Source organism: Opisthocomus hoazin, chromosome 4 (genome assembly GCF_030867145.1).
Source record: "Opisthocomus hoazin isolate bOpiHoa1 chromosome 4, bOpiHoa1.hap1, whole genome shotgun sequence".
Classification (NCBI taxonomy): Eukaryota; Metazoa; Chordata; class Aves; order Opisthocomiformes; family Opisthocomidae; genus Opisthocomus; species Opisthocomus hoazin.
Genome location: NC_134417.1, coordinates 63,450,788 through 63,466,493, shown reverse-complemented (window position 1 = coordinate 63,466,493; position 15,706 = coordinate 63,450,788). Strand labels below are relative to the sequence as shown.

At 43.5% G+C, this 15,706-nt stretch overlaps 1 protein-coding gene and 1 long non-coding RNA gene across 2 annotated transcripts; both read left to right on the top strand.

The window, feature by feature from the left end:
* The first annotated feature begins 1,927 nt into the window (after positions 1-1,927).
* On the top strand, positions 1,928-4,138 carry LOC142361051 (uncharacterized). Its single transcript, XR_012763584.1, has 3 exons — positions 1,928-2,345; positions 3,340-3,488; positions 3,644-4,138. It is a non-coding gene; the product is annotated as an uncharacterized LOC142361051 (long non-coding RNA).
* A 1,794-nt stretch (positions 4,139-5,932) lies between these two features.
* C4H7orf78 (chromosome 4 C7orf78 homolog) lies at positions 5,933-14,285 on the top strand (the record flags this gene model as incomplete). The annotated part of the gene is made up of 5 exons (XM_075417905.1): positions 5,933-6,028; positions 9,473-9,557; positions 10,320-10,462; positions 11,280-11,353; positions 12,291-14,285. Coding segments are annotated over 5 exons (840 nt in total), but the record flags the coding sequence as incomplete, so codon positions are not given.
* Between the last annotated feature and the right edge of the window lie 1,421 nt (positions 14,286-15,706).

The following is a 15,706-nucleotide window of genomic DNA, read 5'->3' as shown; positions in this document are numbered from 1 at the left end:
TGTCTCCAGCTTAATCCAGTATGAACACAGTCATATCACACAGCTGAAGAACAGCTCTTTATGATTTTATGATGAAACATCAAAAAAGCAAAACAAACAACTGAGCCCTGTTTACTCAGCTGAGAACTATTGCTCGGTTCAAACTTGGCCTACTCTGCTGGAGGGCTGGCCAAAGTTTCAGCTGTGTAATGAAGTTCTGCAACCAGAGGGAAAAGATTTTGCAATGAAATAGCTGATTGAACCAATGCAATTTCCAACAGCACATAATGACCATTTGCTAAGGTGAAAGGATGCTATAAGGTATTCATAATTTTATACTTGTGCTGTGTTCTCATTTATTTTACTTTATTTGTACATAAGCAAATACAGAAAACTGTCTGTGTGCATGTGGTTAATTAATTCCTCCTTGTTATGCAATCCCTGCCATTTTAAGAGTGATCATTCCAAGGTGTGTGTAGCAACTATTAAATTATTCTGTTGGCAGAGTGCTTGAAAAATCAAAATTCATTCTGCTATCCTAGCTCTTGTGTTTGTCACATAATCTGCAAAAGCTGAGCATTCAGGAAATACTGGTGTAAATACCGGTGATGCTTTGTATTCACTTGTTACAGTAAATATGAACCTGCTCAAAGCACAGGGTAGCAAAGCATCAGATCTCACAGGCCATAAAAGTATGTTTAGTAAAAGATAGTTCCATCCCTTAGGATAATTGGTGATAGAGCAGCTCTGTTTTGTTTTCAGACTACTGTTTTCTTTTCCTCAGTCATATTTTCCTTCTAATACCCTTGTTTCCTAACATGTGAGCGAATCGCGTTGAACTTGTGGCCTTGTTGCTAGGTTTCAAGCTGCATTTATGCAGTCTACTGAGACAGTATTTTTGTTTTTGAATTCTGAATCAAGTCCCAAGGCAACAGGGCCCTGTTTCTTAGCAACACAGATGGCTGTATATTCCAGCTCTTTTGTACAATGGAAGAATAAACAATGCCCTAAATAAGGGTGTGCTCCAAGTTCATCCCTCTGCTTAACTTCCCGCAGAAGAGAGGAAAGAGAAGCCTTCTGTGGTACAGCGTATGAAGTTTGTCAGGAAGACCCCGTTTTCGCGGAGTGGTGAGTGGTAACTCTATCTTTTCTGGTTACTGCATCTCTTTGGGGTCCCTGTTCACCACTGTGCATATGGATCTGTAGGTACTTTGGATCAGTGAGTTTCAGTTTCTAGGTCACAAACATATGCACGGAAAATCAATGATAACAAAGGTGGTAGAGGTGGGATGAGTGAAAATACACAGACTTCTTGCTTTGGTGACATTAATGGCGAATCATAGAATTGCACTGCTTTAGAAATGTCCTCTGGATGCAAAACTTTGGTTTTAGGAAAAATCCCGGGGCTGGAGAAAACAGGTGGAGGACTGAGACATAAGGAGGAAGTGGGTATTCACGCCACTCGTGGATCAGTGGTGTGTGTTATGCAGCATATGAAAAGAAGAGTTGCCCTTTTGACACCGCCTCTGCAAATGGTTGCATGGGTTTGAGACTTCTTGGAAATATAGGCAAAATTTGAATTTTGTTGTCTCCAGGCTCTGGGACTGACACTGCCATGGGAAGGGAGGAGTGCCAGGAAGAGGGAGAGGGGCAGAGAAGGACACAGAGCTCTGCAGGGCTGAACCTTTCTGCTCCTGACACCTGTGGAGGGGCAAGAGCATACACACCCTTTTCATGATGGTAGCATGTCTAGGTTTTTACCGTTTTGACAGAAACTGGAAAAGCAGAAGAACCTTTGCTATTCATTCACGCAGCTGGCTGCCGACCTTGGCATCTCCCTATTTCACCTGTACCTAAAGCTGGCCTGGTGAGTCTGCCAGCATATCCCTTCAGTCGCAAAACAAGAAAAGGCTTCTTTAAATGTATAAATTATCAGCTGTCAAATTTTGTCCCCTTTTTGTTAAGTGATCCCATCAACACAGCAGCTGGTCGTGGTGGGACAGCTGCCTTGCCTGTAGACTGCTCCCCCATACACACTTCATGGGAAGTCTGGGCCACCTTACAGGACACAAGCAGAGCTCCCATCCAAGCCTCCTCACCTCCTCCCAAGCAGGAACAGATCCAGCCTGTGCTTCAGTGTTTGGATAGCCTGGGAACAATTCGTGGAGCCGGGACTCTGAGTTTTGGCCCCTTCCCGGAGACTCCTGCAAGTGGGGCCGTGCTGCAGCTGGGACCACTTCAGCCAGTGGGATGCTGGACTGGAAGGAGCCCGGCTTGGCAGCACGGCACAGCTCAGCACTTCTTGGGAACCAAAATCATCTGGAAAACAGAGCACAGGAACGTGACCTTCCGAAAAGAGTTTGTGGGTACGTACTTTATCTCCCATAAGCTGCCTACCCAAATCCTTATTCAGAAATGCAGTTTTGTTGGTAAGGGCAGATTTCCATTCGCCGTTATCCTTCAATGGACCCCCACCTTCTCTGAGAAAAAAAACATTCTGTCCTCAGAATGAATAGGCACCAAGAAGAGAAAGTTGTAGGGTTATAGCTTTCCTTCAGGTTTCCTAAGCACTGAACATTGCAGGAAGCAGGAAAAAAACAGTTTGTATTGTGTTTGGGCCTGTTGCAATACCCTTATGATCTATGTGTTTCTTCCAGATTTTGCAGAATATCCAAAGAGCTCTTTAAGGCTGCTATTACAGGTATAGTGTAAGAAAGGTAACACAGTCTGGGAGCGTCTTTAAGATCAGTGAGAAAGAACAGAGATAATGTATTATCTAGATCATGCACAGAGCTAAATACTTTACTGCCTATTAGGGCGTTAGTGCTGCTCCAGTGGTCTTCCACCCTGCCCAGAGGCATCCTTGGCTATAAGAAAGGAATTCCTTCTCCTCCGCCCCCCCCCCCCCCCCCCCCCCGGGGAAGAGGTGAAGCTGGAGTGGCACTGGCTGATGAGGCAGGACGGAACACCTGGGCACATATTGGGATAGCAGTGGGGCAGCTCTAATTAATGTTGTGGCCTGGGTGGGCCCGGGAATGCGGAGAAACATGAAAATGCACCAGGAAGGATGGAGACTGGAATTTCAACATTTCCCTAATTCGAGGTTTGTTTTGTCACTCCAGCTTGTGCAAGGGAGGCTATAGTGCATCCAGCACTGCCCAGCTCACACCAAATCCCTCCAGCTCACACCAAATCCCTCCTGTGCTGTGCTGTGCTGCACGCGCACAGGTTTAGTCTCCCCTCAAGAATGTGCTGTTTAATGAGACAAGAATAAAAACTTGAAGGAGGGGATGTGTTTGTGTCCCTACTTTGTGGTGGGTATTTCAGGCAAAATAAAAATCAGAGCTTCTGTTCCCACAGGCTGATATGAACATGCAGATTCCTGAACATCCATGCATTTGGCTTCAGGTGGGCTTTCTCTAATGGTTAGGAGTTTGATCCTTCAGGTTACTTTGCAGAACTGAGAGAAAGAGAAAATCAAGAACCAAGAATTCTTCATCTAAGCACAGGTACGAAATAATATTGAAGTAAAAGTACAAATTTATTTTCCATGAATGTACTAGGGTATACAGACAGGGCTAGCCAGAATGCAAGTAACAATCAACAGTACAAGTTCTGTTGTATATATGTGTGTGTATTGCTTTTTTCTTTTTCTTTTTGCCAGGGAGAATATCTGAGAAGAAAAAATCCATCAACAGGGAACTATGTTCACCCTCCACCAAGATGAGCGACAATTTTCATTTAAAAGTCAAACAAACTTTTCTGCGAGGTTTGACTTGCCTTTCTCACGGCGACAAGCTGCAGCTCAGCAGCCCAAAGCCAACACAGACGTATGGATAAACCAGCCTCCTGATTTTAGCTACCGGCTTTATACATCATCCAACCCTTCTCAGAAGCCACGAGGAAAGGGAAAAGGGGAACCGCAGCCGAAAATGACCTCTGAGTCCGTAGTCACGCAACAGCTTTCCAGGCTTCGGTCCAGGCTGCTCCCTCCTCTCTTGGAAAAGAAAAGAAGAGTACAGAAACATAGTGAGAGCATGCAGGGATGCGACGAGGAAGGCCAAGGCTCACCTGGAATTGAAGCTGGCAAGGGATGTCAAAAACAACAAGAAGGGCTTCTTCAACTACATCAGCAGCAAAAGGAAGGCTAGGGACAACGTGGGGCCGCTGCTGAATGAGGAGGGTGTCCTGGTGACGGAGGATGCGGAGAAGGCAGAGTTAATGAATGCCTTCTTTGCTTCAGTCTTCAGTGCTAAGACTGGCCCTCAGGAATCCCAGGCGCCGGAGGGAAGAGATGAAGCCTACAAAGAGAACGACTTTCCCTTGGTCGAGGAGGACTGTGTGAGGGATCGCTTAAGCGATCTGGATGTCCACAAATCCATGGGCCCTGATGGAATGCACCCACGAGTGCTGAGGGAGCTGGCGGATGTCATTGCTGAGCCACTCTCCATCATCTTTGAGAGGTCCTGGAGGACAGGAGAGGTGCCCGAGGACTGGAGAAAGGCCAATGTCACTCCAATCTTCAAAAAGGGCAAGAAGGAGGACCCAGGGAACTACAGGCCGGTCAGCCTCACCTCCATCCCGGGAAAGGTGATGGAGCAGCTTATCCTGGAGGCCATCATGAAGCAAGTGGAAGAAAAGAAGGTTATCAGGAGTAGTCAGCATGGATTCACCAAGGGGAAATCATGCCTGACCAATCTGATAGCTTTCTACGATGACATGACTGGCTGGGTAGACGAAGGGAGAGCCGTGGATGTTATCTACCTTGACTTCAGCAAGGCTTTCGACGCAGTCTCCCATGATATCCTCCTGGGGAAGCTGAGGAAGTGTGGGCTGGATGAGTGGTTGGTGAAGTGGATAGAGAACTGGCTGAATGGCAGAACTCAGAGGGTTGTCATCAACGGCGCTGAGTCTAGTTGGAGGCTGGTGACAAGTGGTGTCCCTCAGGGGTCAGTACTGGGCCCAGTCTTGTTTAACTTCGTCATCAACGACCTGGATGAAGAGTTAGAATGTACCCTCAGCAAGTTTGCTGATGACACCAAACTGGGAGGTGTGGTAGATACACCAGAAGGCTGTGCTGCCATTCAGCGTGACCTGGATAGGCTGGAAAGCTGGGCAGAGAGGAACCTGATGAGGTTCAACAAGGGCAAGTGCAGGGTCCTGCACCTGGGGAGGAACAACCTCATGCACCAGTACAGGCTTGGGGTGGACCTGCTGGAGAGCAGCTCTGCGGAGAGGGACCTGGGTGTCCTGGTGGACGACAGGTTAACCATGAGCCAGCAGTGTGCCCTGGCTGCCAAGAAAGCCAATGGGATCCTGGGGTGCATCAAGAAGAGTGTGGCCAGCAGGACAAGGGAGGTTCTTCTTCCCCTCTACACTGCCCTGGTGAGGCCTCATCTGGAGTACTCTGTCCAGTTCTGGGCTCCCCAGTTCAAGAAGGATGAAGAGCTACTGGAGAGAGTCCAGCGGAGGGCTATGAGGATGGTGAGGGGACTGGAGCATCTCCACTACGAGGAGAGGTTGAGGGAACTGGGCTTGTTCAGCCTGAAGAAGAGAAGGCTGCGAGGGGACCTTATAAATGCCTACAAATATCTGAAGGGTGGGTGTCAGGAGGATGGGGCCAAGCTCTTTTCAGTGGTGCCCAGTGACAGGACAAGGGGCAATGGGCACAAACTGAGGCACAGGAAGTTCCGTCTGAACATGAGGAGGAACTTCTTCCCTCTGAGGGTAACGGAGCACTGGAACGGGCTGCCCAGGGAGGTTGTGGAGTCTCCTTCTCTGGAGATATTCAAGACCCGCCTGGACAAGATCCTGTGCAGCCTACTGTAGGTGACCCTGCTTCGGCAGGGGGGTTGTACTAGATGACCCACAGAGGTCCCTTCCAACCCCTACTATTCTGTGATTCTGTGATTCTGTGAAAAGGGACTTGCCTCAGCTTGTCACTCACTTTCCACAGATCCGCTCTTACGAGGCCAAAATACTGTTCGTGAAGAACGGCAAATATAAGCCTGGTGTGTATGAAGATCCGAAACCCCATGATTACACGCAGGTAAAGTGTCTGGCTCCTACACTTTCATAAAGCAAACATGCTGGAATGAAGAGAAGATGCTTGGGGATCAGGCAGTGACGCCACTAGATGTCAGTGTCACTAGCCAAAAAACCCCAAACCCAGCAGTTACTACAGTATAGTTGGACTCTCACTTTGGTAGGTAACTCTGTTCTAGTCAGGAATTACTTGCCAAAACGCCTTCCATAGAGAAAGCTGATGAATCCAGGTTTGGAGCTCTATGTTTTAATGTGCTTTATAGCTGACAAGATGGTTTTACTTTGGCAGAGCAGATTGAAATATGGCATCAGGGCTAATCAGTTCATTTTTACTTTGCTCTCTTTGACACATCTGCCTGTACTTTCTGCTTTCCCCAAATTAATAAGTAGCAGTTGAATTGCTTGACAGGCTGGATGAAAGTATTTTATGGTAATTTTTCCATTTAGCAGCCCTAACTGAGACGGGCATCTCACTGTGCTAGTTCTTGTACGTAACCTATGGCAAGAAACTGTCCTTTTCTCACAACAACTGATAATCAAATTATGTACAAAAACGGTCCAAGGACAATTGAAAAAAACAAGATACAACTTGGATTAGTGCATTCCCCCAAAATCAGTGTTTTTAACATTAGAACTGCTAAGGAAGAGAAATCTTCAATGTAATGGGATTTTGTTCAGATTTTTTTTTCTTTTGGGGACTCATTCTTCGCTTTTGAGGGTTTTTTTTGTAATATCTTTTAAAATCATGTGCCATAAAAACAGAGAGAAGAAGAATCTTTTATTAAGATTCATTATTCTATCCATATTCAATTGACTTTTAATTACAAACCTTCCTATCCCCACTCCTCTGAGCCCTTCAAAGAATCTCACCCAAAGAACAATTAACAAACTTACTATTTCTAAAATAAGAAACAAAACTGAGATAGTAAACAAAGCCCCTTCTGTTCTCCATAGCAAACATTTATACCTGGACATGTAGTCATGTATGTTCATGAGAGTATAAATACTGTCTCAATTTATTTGCCAAGCTACTATAACAGGAATTTAACTTCCCTGTTTTTGAGTTTACCTAAGGTAATTAAAAGCAAACTTCTGGTTAGCTATTATGGCCAGCCAGAAGAAATTTGTCCAATAATATTCTGTCTCAAGGTGAGTTCCATTTATTTCAAGATGACCAAGTTTCCATAACAGTAATTCAATAGTAATTTATCTTAAAACCTGCTAACCAAAACATTGCTCTTTAACTAAATGTGTCTTATTTTTTCTCAAGTCTTGACCAGTAATGTAAATTTGCAAAACCAGTGGAAGGGAAAAACAGCAAGTCTGTCCTGCAACTCTAATGTTACGCTTTCTAAGATCACCACTTCAGAGGGCCTGCCTGTAACAAGATAATCTATAGCATCCCTATCAGGAAATATTCTCAATGTTTCAGAACCTTCCCTGTTCCATTTCAGGAGAAAACTAATGCTTTAATAATTTGACTGGCTCTAAAAGCTAATTCCAGGAAACCCGGTAACTAGATGCCCACGTTATTCTGCCTAAGTGAAACAAATAATTATAATTCAGCATGTCTGAAAAGAAATAAGAAAAAAAGCAAAAAAAGAAAGTTGCAACCAAAAGTTCCCAATTAAGTTCCTGGTAACAACAAAACATTATCAGACTCTCCTCAGGACTTGGTCCAGAGGTAGAGGAGATCTCCATTCTGAGGTCTGGAGGAAAGCAGTGCATATTGTCTAATTGCTTTGACAAGTCATTAACTTTTCAGCCAACTGAAACTTCAGGCTACTTAGTTCTAGTAGGCTGTAGACTGTACAGTGAGGAAATTCAGTAGAACTAAGGACTTGTCTCTACAGGGAATTTTACTCTTTTTTTTTTTTTCTCTCCAGTAAAATGTCCCCTAGGAAGAACGCTTAATGATACATTGTTAGGAGTTCAAAAAGAAATGAGCAATCTCAGTGCAAGATCTCTAAATAAAAAATGTACCTAAGGACCAGCTGCACTGGTCGAAAATTCTTAAGTATAGACTTGATCTTACTCACAAAAAGAGGTAATTTCTGTGTTCGCTTAGATGGGCAGTCACTTTTTCACCATTCAGGCCAATGGGAAATGCTTCATTAAATGGACATCAGAACTCAGTCAGTAAAAAATTAGAAAAACGGGTGTAGTAAGAGAAAGGCAACAAGTAAGAAATGTAAATTACTAGTGTACAGTGTTTCCTTCTCCTTCTGTCATTCTCTCCAATATGCTTCTGTTGTGCATCACACCCATCAATGCACAGTTAAACATTCATTACCATTAAGTTTTCAACATGTAGCTTCATGCACCACTTATGTTCTCTCCCTGATTTCACATGGTGCCCACCCTGCTGCATAGCCCCACCATTTTAACTTTATCTTGTTCACTTAATCAAAGAAAAATATCTTTCTATTCATGCAGATAGTACTGATACCTCCAGAACATCACGGCTATCAATTTCCTATCTTGTAACTCACAACTGTTTTATGATATCCATTTCAACCTGTGAAGATCAGGGAAAATTGTCAGTCAAATCTGTGTACCTAGCGATGTAGTTTCATATAGAAGAAGCAAATTGCTTTTCAACAACAGGCTGATGCACCAAACTCACCCTTCTGAGACACCTTGTCTTGGAAAGATTTTAAGACCAGTGTGCTGGTATCATACCTTCTCCTACACTTATCCGGCTCTGCAAAATGTGTTTTGGTGTAGCGCAGCACTACCAGCAGCCAAACTCACAATTTCCTTTTGCAACTGGCAGAAAACATTGCCGGTTATTTAACATTCTATCCACTTTGAATGCAAAATCACTTTTGCTTCCAAACAATGAGAATACATATCTAAACAACAATATGTCATTGATGTTAAATGACCTTCTTGTTTCAGCCTTGCTTTGAACCCTCTCCTAAGTTCTCCAGCAACAGAAAACTCTTAAGCTCATTGTAATGCAGATGACTGCAGGGTATGTTAATGATTAATTAAATTCACTGGAGAGGTTTGAAAAACAGTGCAAATAATTCCATGCAAACAACTCCAAAGAATGCAACATGTTTACTTTAGTATACATTTTTTTTAGTATCACAGCTCCTTTCTTTAGAAGGGTGTTTTGGTTTTGTTCCTCATCTGTATTGTAACAGGAGACCACTGGACTCATTTGAGATCAGGACCATGGTGGCAGGAGTTGTGTAAATAAAGAACTTCAGGGTAATGGAAAACCATAACTCTTGTCTGCCAGACAGCTTGACCTGTTAACAAGGTAATTAACGGCTAACTAAATCTCCTAAATCTTGTATTTTTTGAACAGAAATGTTACAGATACATTTTTTACCTTACCTAAATCCAAAATGTAAAGATTATAGTTAACTTCAGTGGTCTTGATTCTAGGCATGATTGCTTATGTGATGTTACAATGTACGTTCCTTTTCAAGTGCAGTATGAAGCTGGTTTACCAAAACTTGTGACAAGTTACTCCACAGATCCTTTAAAACTGAAGTTAAAATTACAGCATTTAAACACAGGTAAGTCTTTGACAACACCCACATTCATTGCGTTAAATAAATTAGGAATCAGTATGTGAACAGTAGGGAGCAGGAGTAAGAGCAAAGCACCCCTCTACTCCCATGTAGTTGGCTCAAGTGGTCTCAGATGAAGCTTGACTATCAAACAGCAATGTTTTCCCCTAAGTTTCAGTATCAGAGAAAGTCTGCTTCCTAGCTCTAAATAACGGGCTCAGATCACAGAAAATACACTGTTTCGCTCATGCAAAGACACTCAGTTTTAAGGATGCCTGATACAAGCAGGATTATTAGCTCAAAAATCTGCTTGCCAACGTAGAGTTGCTGATAAGACTGCAATTTCAGCCTTGTAAAGGTGGTTTATTGCCAGGTGACAGAATCAAGTCCAACGTCTGCTCTCCTCATCATAGATACAATAGTCCACATCTGCATTCTTACTGTTGTGGAGAGTCCATAATGGGATGTCTGCCCTTAGTGCAGTTTCCATAGCTTTGCCTCTAATAAGGATAGTTTAGTTGAAAATAATTAACTACGTGTTAGTTAAAGTACACACACGTATATACCATGTAGCATACAACACTACTTTCTTTGTACATTCACAGCACAGCCATGGACAGAATATTATTTGCTTATAATCTTTACCATATATGTTTGAATGCTCCTTTTTTGGAATCCTCTGATTAACAATAAACAGAGCTTTTCAAATCCTAGAGTCCAGACAGTTTGTCCTATAGCTTGTAAATACTGTTTTATTAATATTTTCAGATCCTGGACTTGAACCACTGAAAGGAAAGCAAAAGGACTCCTCTGATAAGAGATTTCTTACATACAGGCCTTGTGAAAATAAATGGGATCCACGGCTGCTGCTACCAAAGAATCCCTGGCCACCTAAATCTGCTTCATTTACAGTTAGTCAGATTAAAAGACATCTTCTTGCTTTTCCCTGCATTAAAAGTTTCCAAAATAATTGTTATTATTATTACTTCTGAATTACATTGATTTCAGAGCATTTTGGATCACACAACAGCTGAACATGAGGGGAAAGCTGGCATGTCCCAAGGGAAGTGTCACTGTACTGGAGACAGGGACACAGACCACCAATTTCCTTCAGCTTTTCAAGAATACAATTCTGTTTCCAACTCATGTTGACTTTGACAGAGTCTGGAAAGATAACCTCTTGGGGAACACATTCGTATTTCAGTCTTTAGCGGAAAATTATACAGCACTGCACATGGCAATACATTTGCAGGAATTAAGATGTCCACATTAGACTGTTCAAAGACACAGACTATTTCAGAATATGCAGGTAATGCGTGGATGCTTTGACAGTTTGTATACATGCACCAAACCTTTAGATGTCTAGATCTCCAAAAAGAGAATGTCTCTATTTTCATTATAAAGCAGCTCCCAGTAATATCACTGAAGATTATCAAATCGTGTGTGAAGGTGGAAAGAAATTGTTTAGGGAAGCAGTGTAGGTGACGACAGACTCCGAGCTGTGAGCATAACTCTACTGAATAGCGGCAAGTCAATATGCACATTTGCAAAACACATGAACTGTCTGAACACAAATGTCTCTAGGCATTTCATAGTGTTGTGCTCTGACTGAAGTCTGAAATATGTCTGAGAATGAGTTCTTCGATGAGCCTGTCAAAGATCATTCTCACGACAGCCACTCCCATTTCATTTTATAGCTCTGATGTACCTCTGTTTCTCTGCTTTCAGAGGCTCACACTGCATTCTTGGATCGAGTGGAGGAAAAGCTGTACCGGATGCAGCAGGGAGAGGCAGGCAGAGGTGTAAGTGTTCATCCTGCTGGAGCAGGGACACTGGATCTAGTCTCATCCAGAGGGCAAATGTGTCTTTGCTCTCCTGTGTTCTTAGATGAGAAATGACTGATGGGTACTGGCAGAAGCCAAAATTCCATTTATTTGGGAGGGTCAGGAGGACACTGACACCCAATTAAACTGAATAGACCCAAGCCTTTGAGTCCAGAGTAAACAATGCAGATAGCTTGGCTGGCCTTTCCTCACGCTGGCTTGCACTAGGGAAAGGTTACTATCGAGTGAGATCCTTGCAGCATCCAGGATGACCCTGGCTCACATGGGCTTAGTGTATCCATGCAGGCAATGCAGCATTGTCTCAGAGTCCGCGCTGCAGCGTTGGTAATCTGAGTGAGATCAAGCAATCAAAACGTGCTGGTCACAACACTAACCTTCGCTAGAATAACTTGTGCTTCTTGGAAAAATACACTTGTCTGAGCAAAGTCCTCTGCTGCTATAGCCAGGATGCTCTGTATTTCTGCTTGTGAAATATCTTGAATGAGATTACTCTTGAAGCGCAACCCCCACTCAGAGAAGGGCCATGCTGGGCAGCATCTAAGGCAGGTGGAAAGTAGGACTGCTTTTTAATGTGTTAGAAGACAATTTTTTAGCTTCCAGCACACCTCTCCTTCAGCATCCCCAGGCTGCTGACACTTTACAGTGCCCTCCATCATAGTCCCCATGCCTAGCTGCCAGAGGCCTGGGAGGAAGAGAAAAATGTCCATGAAATACACCATTTTCTGCTTCCATCTTGTCTAGAACAAACTTCTCATGGGGGAAAGTCTTGATCTTCTCACTGCCAAAACCAGTTTGCTGTAAAACTGCATTTTATCCCGTCATGTTTGATACTAGTCCAATGTGACCTTAATAGCGTGATGACTATATTTAAATAACAATGTCTTTCCTTTCACAGGAACCCCAGCCTAAACAGCATGGTGCTGAGGAGAAAACAATGCGATATGGACTCTGCACCATCATCCACACTGATGTACCAACCTTCTGGTCCCAAGAAACTTCTTCATCTGCTTATGCTATGGAAGATACTTGTGGTCCTGAGCTGTGTCTTGTGTCTGTCCTGTGAGGTCAGGTATAAGCTCTCTGAGAGCTCTGGCCCGCTGCAACAAAGCAGGCCTAGGTCCTTCAAACCATACAAAACCTGGCGCAGAGAGCCCGCTTTATTAATGATGTTCAAATATTTTAGAAAAATATCTGGTTTTTATTGTAAATACCAGCATGGAACAGAAACACACCAAATGCACTTTTTCTTGTTTATTAGTGAGTATTTGACCTCTTTCCCTTGGGTCCTGATTTGTGAAATAACATCGAAGGCAGCATTATTATCTCTTTCTCCTTAACACATTCCTCAATCTGTTTCTCTCTGTGTCACTAAAAATTGCTTACTGACTCTTCCAATTAAAAAATTGTTTTCTCTAACCAGTCCCTCCATCATCTGGAGGTAAAAGAAATGGCACAGCCCATCACACTCCTGACAACTAGAGAAGCCGAGTGCCATCATAAACTTAACGTTGGAAACTCCCCATCCTCTCCACCCGAGAGCCGGTGATCAGCAGACGGTGCCAAAACGAACCCTCCCACTCTTCCTCTTCCTTCGATAGGAGCAGCTGCTTTGCTCTTGACTCTGATCACTACACGATTGACTGCCGAAAGCTCAACACGGTCAGGTAGTTTCAATTCCTTCTATAAGCGTTGCTGAGGGGTGTTGAGTGTAGCGGGGAAGCATTTTTTAGTCACAGTCTGCATTGCTGAGGGCTTTGGAGGCATAGCCAGAGCTAGATTTGGACTCAAATCTCTAGATTTAAACTGTAAGCAAGCTGCATAGTAAATGCACCCCAGATAGTGATTTGGCATTAAAAAATTGCATATTGGATTGTTTCGCCCTTTCCAAAAGACAGTGAGCTGCACACCACCGTGGAAAGCTTGGGACACAAGTAAGAATCCCTCAAGCAATGATCTCATAGCTTTGTATGCACTGTTGTGGGGCTTGGCAATTCTCCAGGGTTTCCCAGATGCAATTGCTAGTGAAAAGAAAAATTATGTAAGATGTGAACACTAAAAAAGGACATATTTTCTGCTAAAACAAGTTTTCTACCAGTCAGGGAGCAACTGCATTGCATTTCCAGACACTTGTTTGGGGTTCCCCCAAATTTGGGTTTGGAAAGAATAAAGTCCCCAGTCTCCCTGGAAATTCCTTATTTTCTGAATGCCAGGCAAACCCAGCCCAGCAAGTGGTATTTTCTCTGTGCATGGCAAATAAAAGCTGTAGGAGAAATTCAATTTCAGAGGTTGTTAGGATCTATACCTCTTGTGGGTAGACATAATCATAATATTATAGCATTGTATCTATGCTAATCATGGAACATGATAAATTATTAGCTGGGCCTTCCCAGAGTAATATGGTATAATAATAGTATAATGGGGTGATGCAAGTAGCAGTCCTTTGCAAGAATGCTGTTGACTCTGTCTTTTTACAGATGGGAAAAAGGAGGCACAGAGCAGGTAAATGAATTGCCCCAAAAGCATGAGAGAAGGGTTGCTCTGAGGCAAGCTCTCATAGGTAAACCTGATGTCTTATCTGTGGAGGTATTTCCAGTGCTCCTTGGGAAAAGAGGAATGAACTTGTCTTTAACTTCTGTACATGACACCTCATCTTTTAAAATGTATATGGCAGACGTATATCTTCCTTCTGGCGCACAGGATGGGAGCAGCCCCTTGTGTTTGCTTGCACTGGGAGTGAGACACACGGGCTTGTTATGGATACTCATTTCCTGGCTTAGGCAGCTTCACCCTTTCATTAGAAGAGCCAGGAAGAAACCACAGGGCTGCTCTGCAGTGAGGAGAGTGCAAGGTGCTAGAGCCTCTGGGGTACAAAGGCTATTAAGGAAACTAAGTTACCTGCAATAAATCTATGCATGGATAATACAATGGGAGTTGTGAACCTGAGAGTTCCTTGAAAATGCTGGCTCAGTTTGTTCACTCTCTGCGATGTAATAGTTACATATACTGTATGCATTTACCATATGCAATTTGTATAAATAAGAAAAAAACAACTGTTCCTGTTAAGAACACTATGAAGAACTATAAAATTTTCTTTATCTCCAACACTACATCCTTGCTAGGAATCAGCTTAGAGAGCATTACTGCTACTGACAGGACAGATGTCTCGCTTCCAAATTGCCACAGGGGAGTGACACCCAGCTATATCCTTTGTGAAAGGCAGACATAGTGCTGCCAGCCAGCTGTGCACCTAAGCAGCCCCTGTCACTCTGCCAGGCTTCCCCGTACAATGCAGTGGCTTGGTCTGAAGGAGCTGGCAACGCTGCCGTACAATGTGGAGATGTAGGTGCTCTCTGGAGAGCAGTTCTGCCCCGGCTACAACGTTGACTTGATGCACTCCAGCAGAGCCCAGCAGGCGTGCAGCGTCACCGGCCTTTTGCTGCATCTCCGCACACCATTGCCCACTGTGCTAGCACGTAGGTGCCCAGGGAAGAAGCGCTCACCCGAGCAGACCGCTGTGGCAGCTCTTCGCGCTAGCCGCCGTTTGGCACCTCCTTGTCCCTCCGTTGCACACCCAAGTTCTTTCGGACTCCAAACATTCCCCCTCAGAGATATTTGCCATTCAGGGTGATCTCCATCTCCCATGACACACTTCACAAAGCTCTGAATCCTCAGAGAAAGTGGAGTGTAGTTTTTGTATCAAGGACTGTCTAAAGCGACATTTTCATGCCTCAGCAGTGGGAGACACATGCAAAATCTCTTCATCATTTTTACTTTTTCATTCTCATTGTGGGGATACAGATGCACTGTAAATCTTGCTGACAGCTATTTCAGCCATTTGGGCACACAGTCAACTGCGGCATGGACACCCCTTCGCCCAGCATACGAGAAGTGATCAGTATCCATTGCCAAAATAGCTGCTGACATCAAATCTGTTCCAGCCAGCCAGCCTTTTTCCATTGACTTTGATGTACTTTGGATCAGGCTTACAGAGGTGAATTCTTTTGTTGGAGGCAGCAGTATTGGATTGTTCCTTTAGAATTACTTTATAAAAACCTCCACAGCTTATACAAATGCAGGGAGTGAATTTGGATACTTTCTTAAATACTGGAAGGAAGCAGCAGGGTTGCAGGTTAATTGTAAATACTGTGATCTCATAAGTAACCAGAAGAAGCAAGCATTACATGAAAAGTATGTTCAGATCTGCCATCCAAGAAAACTAACTATATAAAGAGTAGTACATACAGTAGATTCTGTCAGTTATTAATACTAATATTTTGCATATATAGAGAATTTATCCTGCATATCTTTATG